General features: G+C 40.2%; 4 protein-coding genes and 1 non-coding gene across 7 annotated transcripts; 4 read left to right on the top strand and 1 right to left on the bottom strand.

Moving 5' to 3' along the window:
* Window positions 1–945: 945 nt before the first annotated feature.
* LOC113154634 (polyadenylate-binding protein 1A) lies at window positions 946–8,202 on the top strand. Its single transcript, XM_026348939.1, has 14 exons — window positions 946–1,698; window positions 2,807–3,000; window positions 3,710–3,825; window positions 4,780–4,919; window positions 5,071–5,165; window positions 5,250–5,387; window positions 5,782–5,877; window positions 5,975–6,338; window positions 6,452–6,568; window positions 6,669–6,814; window positions 6,916–7,000; window positions 7,245–7,375; window positions 7,539–7,638; window positions 7,789–8,202. The coding sequence occupies exons 1-13, from the start codon at window positions 1,506–1,508 to the stop codon at window positions 7,629–7,631; spliced, it is 1,908 nt and encodes a 635-aa protein (XP_026204724.1). The 5' UTR covers window positions 946–1,505; the 3' UTR covers window positions 7,632–7,638; window positions 7,789–8,202.
* Window positions 5,579–5,714, top strand: LOC113155532. Its single transcript, XR_003298140.1, has one exon. It is a non-coding gene; the product is annotated as a small nucleolar RNA SNORA5 (small nucleolar RNA).
* A 172-nt stretch (window positions 8,203–8,374) lies between the features above and the next one.
* On the bottom strand, window positions 8,375–12,859 carry LOC113154674 (type-4 ice-structuring protein LS-12-like). Of its 3 annotated transcripts, none has more exons than XM_026348998.1 (5): window positions 12,721–12,859; window positions 10,144–10,246; window positions 9,152–9,220; window positions 8,924–9,047; window positions 8,375–8,772 (listed from the first exon to the last, which is right to left on the bottom strand). In XM_026348998.1, exons 3-5 carry the CDS (start codon window positions 9,198–9,200, stop codon window positions 8,562–8,564), a joined length of 384 nt encoding a protein of 127 aa, XP_026204783.1. In that variant the 5' UTR covers window positions 9,201–9,220; window positions 10,144–10,246; window positions 12,721–12,859; the 3' UTR covers window positions 8,375–8,561. The 3 variants fall into 3 exon arrangements, with proteins under 3 accessions (XP_026204783.1, XP_026204785.1, XP_026204784.1); XM_026349000.1 differs by having other exon boundaries at window positions 10,144–10,242; XM_026348999.1 differs by lacking the exon at window positions 12,721–12,859 and having other exon boundaries at window positions 10,144–10,480.
* Window positions 12,860–13,509: 650 nt separating this feature from the next.
* Window positions 13,510–20,574, top strand: lix1l (limb and CNS expressed 1 like). Its single transcript, XM_026350219.1, has 6 exons — window positions 13,510–14,230; window positions 16,066–16,229; window positions 16,466–16,606; window positions 17,150–17,245; window positions 17,537–17,614; window positions 17,931–20,574. The coding sequence occupies exons 1-6, from the start codon at window positions 13,891–13,893 to the stop codon at window positions 18,180–18,182; spliced, it is 1,071 nt and encodes a 356-aa protein (XP_026206004.1). The 5' UTR covers window positions 13,510–13,890; the 3' UTR covers window positions 18,183–20,574.
* Window positions 20,575–20,973: 399 nt separating this feature from the next.
* sf3b4 (splicing factor 3b, subunit 4) lies at window positions 20,974–24,865 on the top strand. Its single transcript, XM_026346700.1, has 6 exons — window positions 20,974–21,054; window positions 21,945–22,073; window positions 22,178–22,720; window positions 23,124–23,294; window positions 23,746–23,907; window positions 24,527–24,865. The coding sequence occupies exons 1-6, from the start codon at window positions 21,021–21,023 to the stop codon at window positions 24,697–24,699; spliced, it is 1,212 nt and encodes a 403-aa protein (XP_026202485.1). The 5' UTR covers window positions 20,974–21,020; the 3' UTR covers window positions 24,700–24,865.
* The last annotated feature ends 384 nt before the right edge of the window (window positions 24,866–25,249 follow it).

Raw genomic sequence — 25,249 nt, 5'->3', positions numbered from 1 at the left:
GATACCAGTTCACCTCATTCAGGTCATCAGGAATGTGTAGAACGGGGATATATTTGGCAGACAAACAGGTTTGGGAACCCTTGTATTGGAACATTCTCATTATTTCATGTTAAAGCTAAGAAATGAGGATTGCCAAATTAACAGGAAATGGGAGTGATTGGTTTGATGCTATATCATAATATCTCCTCAGTTTAGACTGTTATGTGGGACACAACCTTTGATGCATACTATCACAATTGGTTATACAGAAGAATTAGCAAAAAAACCCAAAAACATTTTACCCTCAAAACACATCCCTATCCTAATGAAAGCATGCTTACTTTGACTACGTCACCTTCATAGCGGTGGAGTAAAAGTGTGGTTTAAGATACAAAGTGTGCTTTTCACTTACAACACTGCCATCTGCAGATGGGAAAGGCTGTTCAGGGCCATGTTCTGTTGCATATGGATAAACTGCCCCAGCTTTCCAGTTGGACTTTTAAAGTACTCTAAAATAACACAGGTTTTCTGTCTTCCTGCAGTAACAATCAATTCAGTCACTATGACGTGGCTCTGTCTTTCATTTTCATTGACAGCAGCTGATGAGGCTATTGCGTGAATCATGTGCTGTAACGTCATAGGTCGACCCCTGAACTTTCTAGTGCTTTTAGTCTATTTAGCATTTGTGATGTCGTGACTGATTATAGACAGCGCCCACAGGGTTCTTGCGGATGCTAACCACCTCCGGGAACTGAAGTCATCCCCATACAGCCTCACTAAATAACAGTTTTAATGCAATAAGTACATTTGCTCCATTAACCACAGCTTTTAAGGCGATTTCGTCATCACGATGGGCAACGCCTCTTTGTTGACTTTTTCCAACTATCCTGAAAGGTGATTGGTCCGCTGTGATGACGCGTCCATTCGTATAAATGGCACAACTTCCTGACGGTTCCTCCCCCTCAACCCCGGCTGTTAGTGCTGTGTGAGTGCGCGTGTGCTCCTGAGCTCGCTCGGCACACGTTCTATAAAAAAAATAAAAATACAAAAAAAAAATTCAAAACGTTAAAAAAAACCAAAAAATCATTTACTTTCTTTATTATTTTATTTTATTTTTGTAACAAGTCGGTGAAGCTGGAGTAGACATTGGAGGACCGGACGGTAACGTACAAGAAGGGGCTGCCTAACGTTAAGCTTTTCAGTCGGCGTGTTTAGCAGAAACGAGGGTAATTCACGTTAGTTTGCTTTTATCGCTGTGTGCCATATCTGAATGACAGTTTTAACCCCAGCAGCTGCAGACTTTGTGTCCTTTTAATAGCCTCATTTTCTTGATTTTTACTCAAAAACACCGCAACTGACAAGCCAACGGCCGCTGACGTTTTACATTCTGTCCCGAACTGACGTGACGCCGGTGACCGTTGACGGAGGAAACATTCGCGCTGCGTCCCCCAAACTTTTTTTTTTTGTTGTTGTTGTTGTTGTTAAGCTTCGTCCGAGTTCTTTGTTAGCGTCCACAGCCACGGAAGATGAACCCCAGTGCTCCCAGTTACCCCATGGCCTCCCTGTACGTCGGGGATCTGCATCAAGATGTGACCGAGGCCATGCTGTATGAGAAATTCAGCCCAGCCGGAGCCATCCTGTCAATCCGGGTCTGCAGGGACATGATCACCCGGCGTTCCCTTGGATACGCCTATGTCAACTTCCAGCAACCAGCGGACGGTGAGTGATTTATGATAAAATAACTATTAAAATGAGTGAAAATGAATGTACGTGTTGAAAATGACAGGCAGATACTAATGGGTGCTAACTCCGCTCCACTCCATGTGACTGCGGCCGACATGTTGTCGGTGGGGTCTCTTCATTTGCACCTCCCAGCAGTGGCGTAGCAGGAAAGCACCACGTCCGCCCGTCCCCTCCCAAAGCACCGCCGCTCTGTAGCAGAGCGCTGCGAGCTGCCAGCTCCGTATCAATACTTTATCTCCTCTCTGGCTGGACAACACCCCAACGGTTCAGCCCGAAGTGCCGCAACATCGGTCTAATTCAGTCTTGCCGGTCAGCTTTGTTGATCATTTTATCTTTGTCCCTTAAGAAAAATGTTTCGCAAGTCCTGAAAAGTATTTCTGACATGTTAGAATATCTCATTTCATACCTAGCAGCAAACACATGAATCATTATCTGCATTCCAATGATATATATATATATTTTTTTTAATAAAAAACTGAAATCTCTCTGTCAAAGTTATCCCAACCCTTTCCTTTGGGTGTTTATCAAGTCTCTCTATTCACACCGCTTATGAAGACGAAGATATTAAGTCAAACAAACTTTCCGAGACAAATAGATCAAGTTTATAAAGCTCAATGTTCTTAGAAACTCAGCAGCCTTAATATGTTGAGCTACCAGCCCACCATGACTGTCCCAGGCAAGAAGAACCCAGGACAGCAGGTCACCTTTCAACACAACCGAGACCCAAAGCATACAGCCCCAACAATACTGGTATGGCTGTGGAATGTCTAGAAGTCTCTTATCCTGCTAAAACTTCTGATAGAGTAAGCAAATCTTAGAGTAGATTAGCAGAGTCCTGCTCAAGAAGTCTCAAAGCTGTCATTTCTTCCAAAGGGCTTTTATAAAGTACCTAAGTATCACAATACCTATTCTAAACGACATACCTAGTTTTTTGATATTTGTTTTCTTACTGGCCATTAAGCACTAGACCCCTTTTAAGACGAACAAGTCCACCTCTGGCACTTATAGTGGATTAATTCCCATCAAACAGCTTAAAATTGTGAATGTAATGATAAATAATACTGTTCTGTGTTGCTTGTCTCAGCTGAGCGTGCACTGGACACCATGAACTTTGATGTGATCAAGGGGCGACCTGTGCGTATCATGTGGTCGCAGCGTGATCCATCACTGAGAAAGAGCGGCGTGGGAAACATCTTCATCAAGAACCTTGACAAGTCAATCGACAATAAAGCTCTCTATGACACCTTCTCTGCTTTTGGCAACATTCTGTCATGCAAGGTAAAATACTTGAGACCATGTGCATCTTGTTTTATCCCACCTGAAGCAGGGGTGGTCAGCAGTCAATATTGTGATTTGGGCATGTGATTTTTTACATGACAAACATTTTAAACACACACCCCGTGTATCTATCCAATCATATACCACTGTCTCACTAGTGCATGCAAAAACACACCCCTGTCAGAGTAATCCCAAAAGAATCTGTGGTAAAACAGTGTCATAACTGTGTTTGTGTAATTCTTATTTGTCTGCATTGTAAACAAACATTTGTCTGCACTGTAGATGCATGGAATACTGTCTCCCCAGTTAACAGATGTTGCAGCATACTCAGTTGGGGCTCTAAATAAATGGATATATAAATAAGGGATCATATTTTAGTTCTACAGCGGCAGACATAGTATTAGCATGTAGAAATATCAAAAGAATAGTAGGTGGAATCTCTACTACAGTTGATGGCTTTGCCCTTAAACAAACATGAAATTGAAAGCAATGTAATGGGTTTATCTATCCTGTATAGTGTTGTCTGGGCAACGGTGAAGAGTTGCTTTTTCAGAATAGCTCGTCACTATTAGCTAGTCACTGTAAATATGATTTTGTGAAATGTTGAAACTTGAGAACAGGTGCAATCCAACTGATAGTTAAAGTTTAATAAACTGTTGATGTGCGTGTGTGTGTGGCCTAAAAGCAGCATGTGCCTTCTTTCTCTAAGGTGGTTTGTGATGAGAATGGCTCCAAAGGCTACGGCTTTGTGCATTTTGAGACTCAGGAAGCAGCTGAACGAGCCATTGAGAAGATGAATGGCATGTTGCTCAATGACCGAAAAGTGTAAGTGAATGTTTTAACTTGTTTTGAAATGTGTGAAATGAGTAAAAGGCTGTGTTGAATTAATATTTAGATTAAATATTTAATGCTCTCAGCAGTTTTTTTTTCTTTAAAGACAACTTAATATATAGATCTGGCAAAGGAAGACCACCATATTGTGGTCATAAACTTAAAATTAGCCTGATAATGTAGCTCATAACGTTTACTTTACATATTGTGACATACTATCTTCCATATTTGCTGAGCTGTATATGATGACTGCAGGCCTGCCAACCTTGCAGAGGCTTGCTGCTGCTGCTGCAGTTTGGTTAGGATAGTTACAGAACCTTTAGTGCCTTTTAATGTTTATTTGTTTTGCATTTTGATTTAAATTTGTATGCTTACTAATACTAAGTTATATACAGATTGTTTTTTATTTGCTACTGTCAGTATTACATAAATTAAAGATTTATTTTTATTTACATGTTTTATAAATTATCTTTCTTTAACTAAGTTTAATTTTTAAGAAGGATAATGATGCTTATTGTATATGTTTCAATTGATACAGACATAACATTTGTGACCTGCACTCCTGTAGACTGAAAAATGCACAACAGTATTTTAAAACTCTTATATTTATTGTACTAGATGTCAGTTGTATTAAAAGTATACATGTATTCAGAAAGTATGGTATGGTAAATATCTCCTATACTGTCTGGTGTTATGCTCACAGGATAAAGTCTGGGTAATCTCTGAGCTGAATAGCTCAGATGTTTGTGATCTCACATGCAGCTCAGCCAGTTATAGTCTGGAAAAGTTCAGTGTTCATTGCATGTGTGAAAGCAGCTTATCAATACTATAACTAAAATGTGCAAATGCTGATACCTGTGATTATTTTAGCCACTATAGCCATGATACATTTTTCATACTGTTGATGTGTATGTGTGTTAAATTTCTTCATTGTCTATTTGAACGCAGATTTGTGGGTCGCTTCAAATCTCGCAAAGAGCGCGAGGCTGAACTGGGTGCCCGAGCCAAAGAATTTACAAATGTCTACATTAAAAACTTTGGTGATGACATGGATGATGAAAAGCTGAGGGAACTCTTCAGTAAATATGGTCAGCTGGTGTCAATCTTTCATACATCTCTTTGAAATAAGTTCAGTCTGTCTGAGAATATACAATGTTTGGATCTGCTGTAAAACATGGGCCAAAATATAGTCACTAAAGGTTATAGCTCTCTGTTGTTCTATTGTTCTGTGTTGTTCAGGAAACGCCATGAGTATCCGTGTTATGACAGATGACACAGGAAAGTCTCGAGGCTTTGGGTTTGTCAGCTTTGAAAGGCACGAGGACGCCCAGAAAGTAGGTGATGCACCGATGTCTTTCATGCCAACAACCTGAAAATGCCTGCTACTGAGTTGACATGGTTTTCTTTGTTTGTAATAGGCTGTGGATGAAATGAATGGGAAGGAGTTTAATGGCAAGCTGATCTACGTCGGACGCGCCCAGAAGAAGGTGGAGCGACAAACGGAGCTCAAGCGCAAGTTTGAGCAAATGAAACAAGACCGCATGACTCGCTACCAGGTCCATTTAATTTTTTTAGCACAATTTGACTTTACTACAAAAACCTTATAATTAAATACTACTAAATAAATAATCAACAGAGAGCTATTGAAGTACACTGTAATGAAATGTTGTAGTTTGAAGACCCTTTGTCTACAATTCCTAATCAATAGTCTCAGTCTTGAACATCTTTTCAAGTCAGCTGGAAAAACTGCAGCTTTGTCAAATTCGGTGCTCCCTCTTTAGTAGGTTGCACTGGCCAAAATGGCTGCGACAGTAACTCTGTAGTTCATGGGCCCCACATTTCTTACAATGAAATCTGGGGATAAATATGTACTACAGACAAAAATAAGAAAATAAACAATAAAATAACACGAAAGCTTAACGGTTGACACTATTGTCCATTTGTTTTCAGGGTGTGAACCTATACGTGAAGAACCTTGATGATGGAATTGATGATGAACGCCTGAGAAAGGAGTTCTCACCATTTGGCACAATAACCAGCGCAAAGGTAGAATGTTTTTGTTTTGTTTTTTTTTCCTCTTTTTTCCCCCATTTGTTAGTATACATACTTGCAGTAATACTCATTTCATTGCACTTTTCCTCAGGTGATGATGGAAGGTGGCCGTAGCAAAGGCTTTGGCTTTGTCTGCTTCTCGTCGCCAGAGGAGGCCACAAAAGCAGTGACAGAAATGAATGGACGCATTGTAGCCACCAAGCCATTGTATGTGGCCTTAGCCCAGCGGAAAGAGGAGCGTCAAGCCCACCTCACCAACCAGTATATGCAGCGCATGGCCAGTGTGCGTGCAGTGCCAAACCCAGTCATTAACCCTTACCAGCCAGCCCCACCCTCTGGCTACTTCATGGCAGCCATACCTCAAGCCCAGAACCGTGCTTACTATCCTGCAGCTGGCCAGATGGCCCAGCTCCGCCCCAGCCCACGTTGGACCACCCAAGGTGTCCGGCCACAGCGTGAGTATCTTATACCCTTAAACTGTACCATCACTATGTGCTGTAACTTAAAAGGGTATTAAGACACAGTTACATTAGTTACATGATGAAGCAATGTTTTTGCATGTTAATAGATTTCCAGAATATGCCAGGTGCCATGCGTCCTTCAGCACCACGCCCTCAGACCTTCAGTACCATGCGGCCTGCTTCCCAGGTGCCCCAGGGTCGCATGATGTCTGCCCAGCGTGTTGGTCAGTCAGCTACTCATAATTAATTGTCTAATTTTAAGCAATTTAGTCTTATTGCTGCTTTGTATTGATGTTTGTATTCCCCTGTTGGTTCCTATTGCAGCCACTCAGAACATGGGTCCCCAGCCAGCCACTGCATCCGCTGCAGCAGCCACTCCTGTGCGTGGAGTCCCTCAGTACAAGTATGCCTCAAGCGTCCGCAATCCCCAACAGCACATGACTGCTCAGCCACAAGTCACTATGCAGCAGGTAGGAATGCACATTTATTTTCCAAACCTACAGAAGGCAAACCTACTGAAGTGTTGTGAATTTCCCATCTGAAAACTGGTTGCTTGTATCTCTTTTCTCAGCCTGCTGTCCATGTGCAAGGACAGGAGCCTCTGACTGCCTCCATGTTGGCTGCTGCTCCACCACAGGAACAGAAGCAGATGCTGGGTAAGTGTCTGTATGTTAGCTTAGTGTCTGCGATAATATAATTATGCAAATATGGACTAGATTTGTTTTGACACTATATCCCACTTCATCTACTAGATATTGTGTATGACAGGAATTTAAATGAAATTTATCAGTAGATAAGATAAATATTGATGTCATTGGATTGATCCAATGAAGCCTAGGTTTTAGCATTTGGCCTAAGTTTCACTTATATATTGTCTTAAACCTTCTGTCACTTTTCTAGGTGAGCGTCTATTTCCACTAATCCAGAACATGCATCCCAGCCTGGCAGGAAAGATCACTGGCATGCTGCTGGAGATTGATAACTCGGAGCTGCTCCACATGCTGGAGTCTCCAGAGTCTCTCCGCTCGAAGGCGAGTGCTTTGTTCATTAATAGAGTGTCTTCTTAATGTAAATTTGAAATAGTTTGACAGTGCAGGTAGCAATCTTTGATACAAGAAAGGTGGAACCTTTGGCAGTAGAAAACGTAAAGATCCCATCTTGATGTTGCCAATATTCACAAACAATATTTTTTAGGTGGATGAGGCGGTGGCTGTTCTTCAGGCTCACCAGGCCAAGGAGGCTGCTCAGAAGACTGTCACTAATTCAGCCGGTGTCCCAAGTGTCTAAACCCAAGGTAGGACAACTTCCCCAGAGAACCTTTAAGAAGGAAACGGTAACCCCCCCCCCCTTGTCCTTGTTTTAGTTATTGGTGATATGTAAATGAAATGTGAATATTAGTTTGCAGTTCATATTACTCATTATATACTTTTTTTTACATCTACAGGAATGGGGAACCTTGAGACTAGCTTCACCGATGGAGGGAAAGAATTTAACAAATAAAAATGTAAAAATACACAAAACAAAGTAAAAAGAAAGACGAATAATATTTTAAAAAAACAAACAATGAGAACAAGTCTCCAGTCAGGCCTGTGATGAACCGAAACACCAGGCTTGGTTGGCAGAGTTAAAATGGAAAAACATATATAAAAAAAAAAAAAAATAGAAAAAGCGTAAATAAAAAAGGTCTATTTCTGAGGGGTTTTAGAGGAGAATTGTGAGAAAATAAAGTTGAAAGCATTCCTTTCTTCCATTTTATTCCTTTTAAATGTTTGAATGTTTTGGCTCTCAGAGTCTGATATTGTGAAATTTCCCTTGACCCTTGCTTGCTTGAATAAAACTAAAACAAATAAACAAGTAATATGTCTGTATTGCCTATTTTCATATATAAGCCTTCACCCTTTGATAATAACTTGAATATATGTTATTTATAACCTCACGTTATGTTTTTTGCTTGTCACGTCACGAGTAACAGTAAGGAAAATGGAAACTAAAACACTAGAAACAATAAATTAATATTCAGTTGTGTTCAAAGCTTTTATTATCGTGCTTAGGTGCAGAGATAATAAATATCAATGTGAACAAGCACTGAAACACATTTTAGGCTGGTGGACTGCACTTTCAGGCCAGTCGTAAACGTGAAGGGCTCCGTTAACTCTGGAAGACAGAGAAGGTGGTGCCGGCACATGTGCATCTCGTGGAACAGAGAGAACAGCTGGTTTAGTTGCCGATGGCCTTGGCCTCTGTAATCTTCTGGAAGATGGCCTCAATCTGCCTCTGGAAGTTATCCAACACGGGCTGCATGTGAGCCTGCACATTAGCAGCCAGGGGCCGGATCTGCTCCTCGACGTTGGTGGCAACTGTCTTAATCTGGTCCTGGAGCTGAGTGGCCAGGGGCTCCAGCTGAGTTTTCCCGTCCTCCAGGAGGGTCCTGTAGAGAGGAGCGAAACCAACATATATGAAAATGAGGAACACACTTGTTTGACCTTCACTTTACAGGAGTTGGTAACGATAGACAAATATTTGTCATCCAGAACATGAGTTGTGACTAAACCTGTGTGTGGAGGTGAACATGTACTCACCTAGCCTGGCCTGTCAGGTCCTTGTTGTTCATCATCTGACTCAGCTCTTCAGTCACTTTGGTCCTCAGCTCCTCAAAGTACTGACCGAGCTTTGCAAGGTCGGCAGCATCTTGTGCAAAGCTTCCTGTTGGTTCCCAAAGACAAATTAATTCAGATTGTGAGAAGTTTATTTTTATTTTTATTTACCGACATCTATTTAATTTGCATATGGAGATGTGATGATCGTACCCTGTGCCAGAGCGAGCAGGACAACGGCTGCAATGAGGGCGAATTTCATGGCTGCTGACTAAAGAAGACCTGCAAAAACAAACAAATTGTAGTTATTATGTAGTTCAAGGATGAAAACGACCTGACGTTAATATGCTTCATACTCCTCGCTTCTGTTTTACTTTATTACTGTGTATCTAAACCTGCTGATGTAGAAAGTCCAGTTGCTCAATCTGATTACTTTCTGTGGCTTATCACAGTAGAGAAGTGCGAGTTCCTGAGTAAGATAAGTGAACCTTGAGTTGAAAACAGTTTAACTCAGATAAGGTTGAGACTGAACCTTCATGCTCGAACATAGATGATATTTTCATTGCTTTTAATCAAGAGCAACAAAACAAGTACACTGTAGAAAGTCTCACTGACGCTTTAGACAATAAACAAATCAGTGCTGAGCCTTTTTAAACATTAAACATCAATTCGTTCTTAAATATTTTAATTCATTCAGGGAATTTAAATCATTAAATAAAAAGATGAAGTAATCAGAATAGTCTAATACATCAATAGTGTTTGACAGTAATTGAAATTGCAGAATACTGTTTTAGCCAATGGGCTATGAAGAAACTACAGCTTTCATTATTCTCTCCATGTATATTTTAATATTACATTTTACCAATGTCACTTTATCAACATATGTTCTGTCCCCTCACATCAACGCATGATGTGACTAAACAAAGAAAAATCCACTGATATACATAAAAACTAAATTAAGACATTAGACTTTCTAAGATGAAATTGAGTTTTGTTAAAGTCCTCTCTTGCTCATCCTAACACTTTTTTAAAAGTACACTTTTAGTTTTAGTTTAGTAAAAAAGAAAGAAAGAAACAGTGGTCAAAGTAGAGGTAATGCTAAAATGTAATAAAAATAAAGAAAAAGTAGAAAAACAATAACTCAGATGAATTTGTGGTTTGATTGTATCAAACACAGTTTAAGTTCCTGAGAAATTAAGACTCACCTGTGCTGCAGGAGAAGTTGGACCAGAAGGTGCCTCTCTGCAGGACTCTCACGCTTCTTATAGTCCAGCACGGTGATGCGGCTGTGTCGTACCGTGAATCTGACTGGACGAGATAAAGACACGCATCATTATTGGATGGTTGTGCCGGTGAGGGAACCGAAAGCGCTGACCCTTGCTGCTCATTCTGCCACCTAATCAAACTGAAACAAAGTCCAGTCGCCCCTGTGCTGACTGTCAGACGTCCTGCAGGACTGTGAATCTTATCATATTGATTAAACGAGACACTTAATCATCACTGACGGCATCATCGTTACGATAGTGAACGTTTGACAATGAGAGATGATAACAAAGAAGATACAGGACAGGACAGAAGGTCTTGTTCTATCTGTACCATGAACGTTACACTGTGAAGTATAAGTTTGTTTCTGAGGTTCTACAGCATTTCATTTCTTTGTTTTCATTATTATAATCATTATAAATTCAAGCTTTCATGAGTCATGGGATCACAAATGAAGTGTTTTTAAAGTATTTTGATTGCACTGATGAGTTCTGATCAATAGTTTGCTGTATTGACGTGGTCTTCATGTGCTTTGTGTATATTTATATCAAGGTCCAATGATAGTTGAGTACAAAGTAGTTTAGGTTAGAAATGCTGATGTGAAAATACCCTTTAAGAAATAGCCATAAATGTGAAATTTAAATTTTGTATTACGGAAAAGCATGATCACATCTTGATGAGCATCACTGGGAGTTAACAGCATGAAAGGATAAAAAACATTAACGTATAAGACTTTATTTTTGTTTATCATGAAGTTTCATTACGCTAACAGAGAAGTAGATGAAGTAAGCTTCAGCCCTCAGTTTAGCAGAAATAGTTCAAATAATAGTTTTTAAATATTAAAACGAATGTAATCATTTTTTGATTCTTGTTGGTAACAGTCTTATTGATTGCACTAAACTATGTGGACGTAAAACTTCCACCTTTGGTTTAGATCCAACAGGGTTACAACTACGTCTATCTTTATGGCTGTTGTAAGGTAATAATTCTCAACTGCACTCCACCCGAGTCAGTAGTAAACAATTCAATACGTACTGGAGCAGAGAACATAAACTGTTTAGTAGAACGTGAATGATTTGGACTATAAAGCTTTGATTAAAACCAGATGTGGGAATGTGAACCATGAGGCCGGACAGAGAAAGATTATTCTCTGTCCAGAGTCTGTTCACCACTGGTCTGGCGTCCGGACTCCTTTTCGGTGGAAACGGCTTAGGTTGTTTACATGCCTCAAACGCCTCCTCTAAAAATAATAAGTGCTCCAGATGGATTCACTGAACAAGGAGAAGCGAGTGAAAGCACAGAGCAAAATGTGACATTCACAGTCAACAAGTGCTGACGGGGGAACAGGAGGTGGCAGTTTATAAAAAGATAAAGATTATCATTATAGTGCAGTGCACTCTTCACTATGAGTGTTTAAAGAAGTAGTACTCATGTATGGTGGAACTACATTATTATTATTGATGCATGTTTTATATGATTGAGGTGGATCTGACTTAAAATTGAATTTCATTCATTGGCTCACATTTTTAAAAACGAATCATGTGTTTTCGATCTGTAACGTTAAAAAGCAGCTACAGCTGTCAGACACATGTGGCAGAACAAATACTCACATCCTCCAAGTCTCAGTCTCACAATATTAATATATTTCCTTACAAGAAGAATTGACTGTGGCGGCAACATGTAGCGTATTAAAAGTAAAAATAAGACTGTTAACATTAATATAATATTACAAATTGCATGCGTAGTTTATAACTGGTGTTAAGGGAGCTACTTTTTACTGGAACGTTAAAGTCCAGTTGCTTCCAACACTGGAGACCTCGTCCAAAGGTCCATGAGATGAATCTGATCAGATGATTAATTGGGGGGGATGTGGATAAACATGAGGAAGTAGAATGTACAGTTCAATGTAGCCTTCAAAACCTTTGGACACCTATAAACTCCTCTTTAGAGGTCCTCTTAAAGTAATATTTAGGATGGATGTCACTCCTCAAATGAGAGGAGAAGCAGATAATAAGTAAATGATCTTAACTCTGGAACAAACACAGCAGCAGCAGCTTCGTCAAACTGAGACAATCGACTGGAGTGAAGTTAAACCAGTGAATACTTGAGGTTATTAACTGACGCCCTCCAGTGAGTCAAACTCTCATTGCAATTATGATCTATGACTTTGTTGTTTCCTCTGTAGTGTGTGCAGATTTGGTTTTTTTTCTTTCTTCCCTTCTGTGAGAGTCTCACTCTGATCGGATTTGTTTAAAATTAGTTTTTTTAGTGGAACCAGACGCACGAATCACTGAATCTCTGTGTAAATGCAGATTCAGCATGAAAAAAAAAAGATTTATTCACAAGTTCCTCGTCTGAAGCCCCCTGGCCTCGTCCCAGACCACAGAAGGAATGAAAAATCCCACAAGGCCCAGAACTTCATAAAAAAAAAACACTCCACACACACAGCAGAGGAGGTCCCATTTCCTCTTTGAGTGTTTGTTCTGTTGGTGGTCCACAAACTTAAACTTCACCCAAACCTTTCTGATCTATTTGCTGGTTCGTTTCTCAACTCGTCGTCTTATCAAGTGAACTGAGTTACTCTGCCCTTAAGTTTTAATCACATGCTTCAGGCTGGAGTTGGAGCTGTAAATCCACACTGTAGTTGTACTCTGTTGGTGCCAGAGGAGAACAGAGGAGAACAGAGGAGAACAGAGGAGGACTGAGGCTCAAATTTCTTGGCCTGAGACTTCTCTGATTTTCCACTGCTGCCTTCAGGGCCTGTAGAGAATGTCGGAAATATTACAACACCATTCATACAACTGAGCAAACTACATAGAATCAGTCAATAGAATAAAGGTGTAATTATCGGATGCTAAATTTAATGAAATGTAATCTGTAACAGATTAAGATTGCAGCATTTCTTCCTTTTTTTGGTTCAGCGATCACAGTTTAACTTTGGTGCCACATTGCTATTCACGCTGTTGCCTTGTTGTTTTTATTAGCAAGAAGTAAAAGGCAACAGCATTGACATGGCTCTGGTTCAGTTTATAGTGCACCCAAAAAATAAAGTCCCGCTTTTAACTTAAATAAAGACATTTGCAGTGTGTGATATTCTGCTGTGTTGTCCGTACAGTCATATCCTTGTTTATCATGTCACTAACTAGTGTGTTTCTAATTGTCTGCCATCCACTAAACATTACAAACATCTGGCAGCATCATCCGGTCACAACTACAGACTCACAACTTACAGAACAAACATTTAGACTCTTAATTCAGATAATGAAAAAATGCCCAACAAGGAAATAAAGGAACCGTGGAGGCTTTAATATACAGAAAATGCAGAGTGTTGGCTAATAAATCAGAATAATTATCAACATGCACACGCATGATACTATAACTTTGTATTGGCTAAAATCACAAACATGTACAATAGTTGGGATTTAAACAGGGACGCGGGACTCCGAGGCGTCCCTGAATGCACCAGGTGACTGACAATCCCGCAGTCTAATCCAGACCGGGGATGCAGAGCTGCAGGGTTGTGTGTCGAGTCCACATCGGATAAGTGTTTCTTCGGGCTGTGACTGACAAATCTCTGCCCCCACTTTGTCCACTTGGCCTCTGGAGACCGCTGCTGAAGCTCGCACCGTCGGGGTTGATCGGTACAGGGCTCCTCCGGATCCGGACTTCGCAGACATTACGTGGGGACAATGGAATCTAACGTGATCCCGGACAGTATCCGCCCTCAGCGGCTGCAGCCGGGGATTGGATTCGGATCCGGACCGACCGGGACCCTGCGCTCATCTCTCCGGCCCGGGGTTACGGTCCCCATCGCGCCGCTCCTGCCCTCTCCGGCCTCCCTGGCCGCCTCGTCCGGGCCTCCCCCGCCTCCACCCCCGCTGCAGCTCCACAGCCTGTACGGCGGTGTGGGAGCGGGGCTGGGTCCGGGGGCTGCCGGCCACTGTAACCCGGGGAACCCGGCGGTGCTGAAGGAGGCGGTGGAGGCTGTGGTTCGCAGCTTCGCCAAACACACGCAAGGCTACGGAAGAGGTGAGATCCAGGAGACAAAACAGAGCTGAACAGAGATAATGATCAATCCGTGACAGGAGGATCTGGGTCCTAGTTAGGGACAAGAGTTTAGGACCAGAAACCACTTTTAGCTGCGCCATGTCTGTTCAGAGGTGGATTCAAAAAACGAAATACTCATGTTCTTGTTGTTTCATTTGCTCTGATACTTTTGACCTGATGACATTTCACCATCAGGTTTCTAGGTGGCATTAAAGTTTCCCTGTGATAACAGACACTGCTGCTTCAGTAACTTCATTATAGGATTAACTACAACAGCTCTGGGGGCTTAGATCCAAGAACAATAAGCTGTTATACTCTGGACCTTAAGTTTTGGATTTAGTCAATACTGTAAGTGTCAAACTGACATTGAATAACAAGAAGGAGAAAAGAATAACACGTCGACTTTGTTTGTGTAAAATTCAATCTATGCACAATAGATTTACAATAAGCCTGAAATTTAAAATCTACTGAAAACCTATACAATCATATTTGCTTTGTTTATTTGTGTCCTGTTGATAACCTGGAGGTCACGGTCCACCCACCTGTTCACCCTTTCATTTGTCACCACTGCTCATAACTAACATTAGACCAACAGCTGCTATAATGTTGCTTGTTGCAGATAATTCAAGTGTTCGCTGTGGGTGCTAATAGGATTTATTTCCAAAGATTGTCCCTCCCTGCTCTGACTACCAGCCTCTTCCCTCCTGTGTCCCATTTAGGCTACTTAACATCTTCAACATTGGCAGCACCATAAAGACTCTTTTTTTGTGTTAATAACTTTCTTTTCAATCAAACAAACCCACATATGGTGTATTTTGCATTTGGCAATGCAGCATACCCCTCATATTATGATCTTGTTTGGCTTGTGCACATTTTTCCTTTTGATATAAACATTATTAAGCATTTGCGAAGAAGTTAAAGGACCTTAATCAGCAGTTATGGTGTACATCTGAGCTTTTACACTGGTGTTGATGGAAACTAGAAGGAGCCTGTCCTTGCGCAACACTGCTAGAAGTCACATCCCATTCTTTAAAAGGGGCCTGTTTTAAATCATAATTTAAAACATTCCTCATTGTGAGGTTTAAGTCATTTGTCATCCTTCCTGATCAATATATTCTGTCTCATTCCACTTCTATCATTAAGCAAATTCTTAAAACTGGACAAACGTACAAAGGTTTTGAGTCTGAAACTGTGAAGGTGCATCGAGGATACACGATGGAAGGTGTTTTGTACTTTTTAAAATACATAATTTCATTTGCACACTGTACAAGCCACGCTGGGGATTTAGATATCTGATGTCACCTCTCTGTTCAGTAAGAAGCAGAGAAGCAGTCTGTCTGTCTGCCCGACGGGAAAGAGCTGAGTCAAAGAGGCGCGAATAGTGTTGGTCGCACTCACATCTCCACACGGACCCAAGCAATCATCTATGACTCGGCTGCAAATGGAACTGCTTTTCTTTGTTGTTGCTTCCTTGTGAAGGACAAGAATACTATTTTCTCACATGAGTGCACAAACTGAACGGTTGAGGGTATGTTCCTTTAAGCGACTCCTCTGAAGTGAGGCAGAATTTCCTCTAGGCAACCAACAATTTTTTTTTTTAAGCAGGAAAATCCCCTGGCATCCTTGAAATGATCTCCCCCCCCACCCTTTCCATATTTGTGTTTAAAGAGGATGTTGCAGAGCAAAGCCCGGAACTAATGCAAGCTAATCACAAAAAGGATTTGGACTATTTTTGTATGTAAATAGGGTTATTGATAAAAGACAGGGATGATGTACCGCAATGTGATGACGTTTCCTTTTCTCCCTGTTCCCTCTAGTAAATGTGGTGGAAGCTTTACAGGAGTTTTGGCAGATGAAGCTGACCAGAGGGGCCGATCTGCGGAACGGAGCTCTGGTTGTTTATGAAATGGTCCCCTCCAACAGCCCTCCATATGTTTGCTATGTCAGTCTTCCAGGAGGCAGCTGCTTTGGAAGTTTCCAGGTACAGAATCTGCATTTTTCTGTTACGACTGAATGATTTATGTTGATTAATGTCAGAAAATGATCATTCATGTTCCAAACTTCAACAAAATTCGATGGATATAAACACAACACAGCATTTTAATGTCTGTGCAAACACTCCTTCATACGAACATCTGTTCTTAGTCTCTTGACTTCACATCGATATTTATCCAAGTGCATCTGACTCCTACTGCGTGTTTCTTCACCGATCAACAGTTCTGTCCCACCAAGGCAGAGGCAAGACGAAGCGCGGCCAAGATTGCCCTCATGAATTCTGTTTTCAATGAACATCCCTCTCGACGCATCACAGCCGACTTTATTGAGAAGAGCGTGAGTGAGGCCCTGGCCTCCTTCAACGTAAGTTATTATAATTACTGAAGAGAACGCTGTGGGATTAAGTTACTTAGAAGAGTGCATTGATTATTGAAATCCAGTAGTTGCTTTGCAATTAAGTGAAAAATTAGTGGACTGGTTCCCAGAATCACTCACGTTTGAAAAGGGGGCTTCCTGTTTCATTACATTGAAAACAGCTGCAGCAAATTAAAAATAGAACATTTGAAAGCTAATCACTATATTTATCACAGCAATTTACTGTACTTTGAAGGGGCTCAGCAGAGTAAAAACATTTTCTGTATATTCAGTGATGTGTATCTATGTGTTATATTAAACACATGGATATTATTTACATTTGCTAAGATGATTTTCTTATACCTGCCAAAACACTGCTCCATCTAGAAATCGATGTAGAAAAACCAATATGCATATTTTAGTTATCCCCCTCAGTGGCTGTGGTTGATGTCTAAGTCTAAGAATCTAAGTCATCGTATTCTACATAAGTGAAGTGTTGGTTAGAAGCAAAGCAGCAGTCTGCAGTTATTAACGGTGGTTTGTCCTCAACAGGGAAACAGAGAAGAGGCAGACAATCCCAACACAGGAATTGGGGCATTTCGCTTCATGCTCGAGTCCAACAAAGGAAAATCCATGCTTGAGTTTCAGGTGCATAAACATCATGACTGTCTGTGTTTCTCTAAGTTGCACGTTATGCTATGCAGACACACTAGAGGACTGTGAAAACTGCTTTGGCAAAGTTTGAACCCAGGTGCTATCTTTGGACCGGGAGTCCTGCAGTGTGGCGGTCCATGAGCTTGGAGCTAGAACATCATTTCCAACTGGACAAATAACATGACAGCTTGCATGATCATAGCTCTGAATTAGTAAATAATGAATATATTTAAATTGGGTTTGGTTACGTATTTTCCTGCTGGATTGACTGTGTTTGTGTTTCAGGAGCTGATGACTGTATTCCAGCTGCTGCACTGGAATGGAAGCCTCAAAGCCATGAGAGAGCGACAGTGTTCCCGACAGGTACTGCACGATATCCAAGTCCAACTCCCAGCGGTGGCTGTCATCTTTATAGAGTTTTTATATGTGTGTTCCAGATAGCTCTGATATTTTTTTTTGCAGCAGTATTGCAAGCTGGAAAATAACAGAACCACAGAAGACATTGAAAGCACAAAGCTATCATGCTACACACAGATATATCAGTTAAAACAAGTATATACGAAATTCTTGAGTGTTTTCCTGACACTTTCCTGACACTTTATCATCTCAGCTTGATCCCAAGGCAGAAAGTTTACATTTAATCAAGGAATAGGACTTAACATGTCACCGAACTTCACAGGAGGTGCTGGCTCACTATTCCCACCGGGCTCTGGATGATGACATGCGCACTCAGATGGCTGCTGACTGGGTGAACCGAGAACAGAGCGTAGCAGGCACTATTGCGCAGGAGCTGGCCTCCACGGAGCGAGAACTGGAGGATGCCAGGCTGGCAGGCAGAGAACTGCGTTTTTACAAAGAGAAGAAAGATATCCTGATGTTAGCTGTGGGTCAACTCAGTGCGGCCAACGCTGCCACCCTGCCCTCGCACTAAACCGGGCAGCCATAATGGAAACATGCCTTCACGCGTTGTAGGATTCCTGGTAACAGTATTGAATATTTCATAGATATAAGGGTGATTTGGGTTTTGTATTGTATGTTTTGTTATGAGGACCAGGTAATTAGGCCTTGATTTTACAGTATCGCATCCGTCCGTAAAACAAATGCTTGCAGCTATAGCCTCTTTGTGCCTAGTGCTTACAGGAAAACAGTGCTTTTTAAAAATCATCTGTAACCTTGCTTGGCATACCAGCTGACTGGGTTTTTTTTTCATCACTTCATACTGTAATGACTCAACACAGACCTAAAGAAACAAGACCTGCCTTTCATTCATCAGTGAATGTACGGGACATATGTCAATATGACCAATTAAACCAAATACTTTAGGTATAGATAATAATTAAGCCAAGCCAGGGTGTTTTTTTTTTTTTTGTAAGGCTTGAGTGTGTTTATTTGCATATATAATTTTATACTATCTTATAATTTAAGATGGCAAAGTATGCATCTTAAAACCCAGATTGAAAGTGTCCTGCATGCATTAAAGAACTAAACATTTCTATATTAATCACACACAAAAAGAGGTTACTCAGATAGTAAAAACTCAACAATAAGACTTCACTAAATATTAGCTGTTATCTTAAGTTAAGTTATGTTTACTTTGCAGAAATGTCAGCAGGTCTCTCTGACTGCAGCTCAGGTTTTTTTAAAAATCAGATAGTGAACCATCACATTTTTTCCTTTTTCTTTGTGAAGGCTTTCAACAACTACTTTTGTTGACCATGACACTAGCTGAATGTATTTTTTCAGTGTGCTCTCAACTACAGGACCTGCAAAGCAACGCTGTTTCGACCGTAGAATTGCTCTCGTGAGGCAAGTTGTGTTTGTCATGTGCTTAATCCAGAGGAGTTCAAAAGAGTTGGTGCTTCATAGTCTAAAATGTAGCTGACAGAACTGAGGGATCTTTTGTTAAAATGTAATTTTAACAAACTCATTCATCATATGTGAGTCACTGCACTCAACACACAACAGTGCCAGCATTTTTGTTTTTTGAGATATTGGAAGCCGAACTTGGTTGGTAGCAGTTCTAGTGTGCGTCAATAGGCTTAAAACTGAAGGTCAGCTTTCAAATATGGTGAAGGACCTGATTTCTTTTACACTGTACATGTGATATCTTGTATCTAAAATGTATTTTATTACATTATAATGATTAACGTGTTTCAGCGAGTAGCCTTTTAAAGACCCCTTGTAATAGAAATGAGAGTTTAATTGATAGTGTGTGGCTTTGGATGGAAGGAAATGTGGGCAGCAAGTTATGCAAGTTAAACAGCAGGAGGCCTCATTCTTGCTGCTGAATGCTGGATTACCAGCAGCAGAAACTGATTACACAAAATCTGAGGAGACGGCAAATAAAAAACAAAAGAAGCAGTGTGATTAAAGCCAGACCAGTTTTATTAGTGCGTTGCTGTATCTCTTCTCCCAGATCATTGTGCCTTTTATGAAATTCATAGCATGCTATAGTTTGACCCTTATAAAGTCAAATGTAATCTAATGGGGGTCTTAAAAAATGGTGCTACTCTACTTTCAAACAAATCTTTCGTCATTTCATGTAAAAGTAGTTAAATAGATTACATTCTCTGTTTCTCTTTCAACACCTTAATGTGTTGTAACGAAGGACTTTACTATATTTGGTTATAATCCTTATATATCATTGGTTTGGTACTCAGCTTGCAAACTATATGTGCGGCACCAGAAAAATGCTTATAACTAATTTTGTCCTCATGCAAAGACCTTGTAGCTCTTTTCAGTTCTTTCTGAAATGTTAATATAGGTGGATGATCTGATATAATGCACAATTTTGCATTATTTTTGTTTACTTGATTTCTTACTCTGAACTAAACCGCTGCAATATTCTCATTATCAGACATATTTTCAATGATCGTCGTTGCACGAGTCAAACTTAAAAGCATAATTTACTGTTACTGTACCCATGCTAAGGCTCAAATGTAATCAATAAGAAAAACTTACTAAGTATTAAAATGAGCTGATTATAGGACTGAGGATAGAGATGGTGGGCTAGAGAGTGTGTTTTACATTGTTTTTTAAATTTTGCTTTTACTGCATTTTTGACCACAGAGGTCAAGGTCTCTTCTTACAAATGCCTTTGAATTTTCTTTGTGGTAATTATAAATGAAGGATTTTTTAAAACGGTATATTTTTTCTTATTTTATAAAAAAACAAACAAAAAAAAGGACTTTTCATCTTCTGGCTTTTGATGCATGATGTTTTGATTAAGTTCCGTTTTTATGTTTCATATTCTATACAGTATTGTTTTAATGTGTCTCTGAAAGCTCTTATTGTATGTATTTTATACGAACATTTTGTATTCCATGTTTATACTTTTAGTAGATTTATATGATGTAATAAATTGTCAGATACAAATGTTTATAAATTTGTCCTGTCACTTGTTAATGCTGATAAGGGTTAGGGTAAGGGTGAGTGTCTGAACCAACTCAGTGAGGATGAACTATGTAGATAATGAGATTTAATGACACCAGTGAAATGTTTTAGAAAGAAATCTTCACATTTTATGTAACTTCACAATAGACACACACAGTTTTTTTTATATTTTTAACTATTTGAGTTACGTACTTACTTAAAAACAAGAAGACTATTTTATTTTATTTTATTTTATTTTATTTTATTTTATTTTATTTTATTTTATTTTATTTTATTTTATTTTATTTTATTTTATTTCTTCTCTTCCGTATCCGGGTCACACCGGAAGAGGCGAGGCCTCAGTTCAGGACGCTCGTCGTCCGTTGTTTCATTCAACATGGCGGCGGGACCAATTTCAGAAAGAAACCAAGGTAATTGTATAGTCGTGATACACATTTTTCAGACTTTTGTTTTGGTCTTTAACAAATCAGTTTATGGGTTACACTTCACGATGTTCATCGTATTTTGATGAGCGTCGTTTTATGCTCGGTTAGCTAACAATTAGTGGGAAACAGCCGGTCGATCACATGGAGGTGTCTAACTCTGTTTGTCGTTAGCTTGACTTGCTGCAAACGTAGCCATGCAATTCCATTATTTGCACTTACTTGCCATTATTATTCCTGCTTTCTGCAAATGAATCTTAATGTGTCGCTGATGTATGTTTGATTTGATGTGTGGTGGCGGCTGTTCAATCTGATGTAATGTTAGGTTTTCTTGGCTAACAGCCTAGCAAGCTATTGTTCACGAGTAGAGCTAACGCTAGCTACGTGTCCTAACATCATATTTGAGTCTGGGGCAGAACTTATGTCTTTTTATTTATAAAATAAACAGTAGTACTTTGTTTCTCACAGTACAGATGTAGTTTTGCAATGTTTTGGATCGCTCATCAGATGGGCTGAAAGCTACTTCTTAAAGCTAGGGGTGAGAGATGAGGCTCTGGTCTTTGAGAAAACATTATCCCTATATTTATTATAAATGGATCTAATAGTCAGACAGATTCCTTCGTTAGGCGCTGTCCGAAAAGTCAATCACTTTTATAATTTATATTATATATCAAAAGAGATATACTTCAATACTGCTATTTTGGCTGTTGTTTTGACAAGTGCAGACCCCAGGAAGATTAGCAACCACTATTGTGGAAGGTTATGGTGTTTCTAATAAATAAATAAATACATACACATTTTTATTTATTTATTATTTTTCATGTTTACCTGTGTGGCAACTAACTAAGGAGCTAATGTTTATTTCCTTATTTTTTCAGATGCCACTGTGTATGTTGGTGGCTTAGATGAGAAAGTGTCGGAGCCATTACTATGGGAACTTTTCCTGCAGGCTGGTCCTGTGGTCAACACACATATGCCCAAAGACAGAGTCACTGGGCAACATCAAGGTGTGTATCAGCTAACAAACATGTCCTGGAAGGGAGTGTGTTTGTAGTCTTAACAAATCTGTGTCAATCAGACATGAGACTAATTTCTTTTACTCCTTCCTCAGGATATGGCTTTGTGGAGTTCCTTAGTGAAGAAGATGCTGACTATGCCATCAAAATCATGAATATGATAAAGCTCTATGGCAAACCAATTCGAGTCAATAAGGCCTCAGCACACAACAAAAACCTGGATGTGGGTGCAAACATTTTCATTGGTAACCTGGACCCAGAGATTGATGAGAAACTTCTCTATGACACATTTAGTGCGTTTGGCGTGATCCTCCAGACGCCAAAGATTATGCGAGACCCGGACACCGGAAACTCCAAGGGTTACGCTTTCATCAATTTTGCCAGCTTTGATGCATCAGATGCTGCGATTGAGGCCATGAATGGCCAGTATCTCTGCAACAGGCCCATCACGGTGTCGTATGCCTTCAAGAAGGATTCTAAAGGAGAACGACACGGGTCGGCTGCAGAGCGACTCCTGGCTGCACAGAACCCTCTCTCCCAGGCAGACAGGCCTCACCAGCTGTTTGCAGACGCTCCGCCACCACCATCTGCTCCAACACCAGTCCTGACAGCAATGGGAACTGCAATGCCCATTCCAGGTATTACTGAAGGACAGTGGATAGCCACGCAGGATGTTTTAAATATTTGGCTCCTTTGTTTTAAACTGTATATTAATTCACCACAGTTCCAAATAACAGAGGTGTTTTTTTCTCTTGTAAAGTTAATTAATTGATGTCATTAATCAGTTGTTTCTGATTAATGGTTATAGATTGAGTAGTGAGTACTAGGTATTGTGTGTTTGTAATCACTGGTGACAATAAGATTGATTTTATTTAATCTTGACTGATGCTTGTAACTAAAAGTAAACATGACAGCTGAAAAATGAGCTCCCTTTAGAGCATTAGATAAATAGTTCTGAATATGGCTATTATTAAACATTCTGGCTGCTTATATTAGTAGAATACTAATTAAAACCTTAATATGCAACTTGTTTCTTTGCAGGCATGCCACCTCCTGGTGCTTTCCCTCCCGTTCCTCCTCCAGGGTCAATGCCTCCAGTTATGCCCCCTTCAATGCCTATGCCTCCAAATGCAGGAACTCCAGGCCCACAGGCTGGTGCTGGTGGCCATCCGCCTGCACCTCCACCCTTCCCTCCAGCCAACATGCATCCAGGTATGGATTAAAATGTGTTAACCCTGTGTCTTAAAGAGAAACTGACAAAGTCATAATACATGTAATAGGTGTTTGTGTCTGCACACTTTTTTAAATGAACTACTTAAAACTGGCAAAGGAGAGGTGTCCTGTTGGCTTTGTAGCTGAAGATGCAGATGAATAGGAGCATCCCCAGTTTATGTATAGTCCATAATACAGATAACTTCTGCTCTTCTTTTACCTTTATGGTGTCAGCTGTTCACAAAATACACAAATACACCCAATACCTGAGTATATCTGGCCCCATTTAAACACTTTGTTGGCAAAAAATGAAGTCTACACCTTCATGGCTAGATTTGGATGTGTAAAAACTGAAAGTGATTATAATTGACAATAGTGACTTTGTACATTTTTGCTGCAATTGTTTATCTCAGCAAAAACTGTAATGTGCTACACACTTTCTTCCACACAGGTATGCCTCAGATGCCTATGCCCCCTCCTGCTCCTCCTGGAATGGTGCCTCCACCTCCTGCTCCACCGGGATCAAATCAACCACGGGCACCCCCACCCCCTGGCATGCCTCCACCGCCACCTATGGGCATGCCACCAAGAGCACCGTATGGACCTCCCATGGGTAAGCACTGTGCTCTTTGGTGTCATATAGGTGTCTACAATCTTTCAGTTCCACCCCCTGTCACTTGTATGAAGAATATTGTTGATTTTGTAATAGAATAAATATTATCACAATAGTCAGCCTACGTTCTAATACTGAAAAGACGTATTTCTCTCATGAAGTTGACAGTCATGACGGAAATATGGTTAAGTCACTGGTCCTGTGTTAAAAAGAGTAGCTCTAGATGGATGAGACAAGTCTCATAATGTTACAATATACAAACCAGTCAGTCAGCAACTTATAATAATGGATTATCTTATGTTACCATTTCTTTCCCGATAAGAATCTTAACTTGAGGGAAACTTATTGTATATAATTTATTTTCAAATAACTTAAGAAATTCTGCATAAGGAGAAATTATTTAAAATGTTAATGTGTTGTATCTGGTTGCATAAATCAATAAAGAAGAATCAATAAATGGTGATTGACACAATTTGTTTTTTGTATGCCAATGTGGCATTTACCACAACTCAAATGTCCTTCATATGATGTACAAAGCACTGTTTACACTGCTTACCTTCGGCTGTTGTGATGGCGTATAATCAGACCTCTTACTACAACCTCTCTTTGTCTTTTTCAGGTCCTCCTGTGCCACCAGGTATGAGAGGACCTCCTCCTCCCATGCCTCCCCCTGGCTACGGTGCCGGACCTCCTCGTCCACCTCCTCTGGGCTTCCAGAGAGGGCCTCCAATGCCACCAAGGCTCCCAGGTGCCCCACCACGTGTTCCTATGAGAGCGCCAATCCCACCGTAATCCACCTCAGATTAAAGAAACAGGCTCCACTTTTGAATTTTTAGTTATATCTTTACATCCTTCTATCGACTCGACTTGTAACGTGAGAATAATTTAACCCCCATTTGTATTTTTTGCTCGTTGTACAGATGAAAGACCTTTGATGAATAAACTTTTTAGTACAAATTTTGAATGTTTATTTTTTTTCACTTATACATATTACATTTTTCAAAGCAAAGAAGCATATTTTTATTTTTATCTACAGGCTCACATAGAAAAAAAGGCCGCTCGAGGACGTGATGTACCAGTTATATGTTCCTAATAAAGTTTGGCTATGTGAGGAGTTCTCTGGCTGCTCTCCTGCTGGCCCTGCTTAAAGGGGCTTTTTGTTAAATGGAGTCATCAGTGATGTTATTGGCTTCCCATGTGGTTTTACTGCCGTATTGTGCTACTGTTTACGTTTAAACCTGAAACCAGCACAGGTTGAATTAAAGGACTAGTTATCAGGCTCTGAGGAAAATGAATATTGTAATAATGTAATTACATTTGCTCTAAAGGAGTCCCTGTATGG

Source organism: Anabas testudineus, chromosome 11, assembly GCF_900324465.2.
Source record: "Anabas testudineus chromosome 11, fAnaTes1.2, whole genome shotgun sequence".
NCBI classification, from domain to species: domain Eukaryota; kingdom Metazoa; phylum Chordata; class Actinopteri; order Anabantiformes; family Anabantidae; genus Anabas; species Anabas testudineus.
The sequence above is the reverse complement of the archived record's forward strand: the minus strand, read 5'-3'. Positions and strand labels throughout refer to the sequence as shown.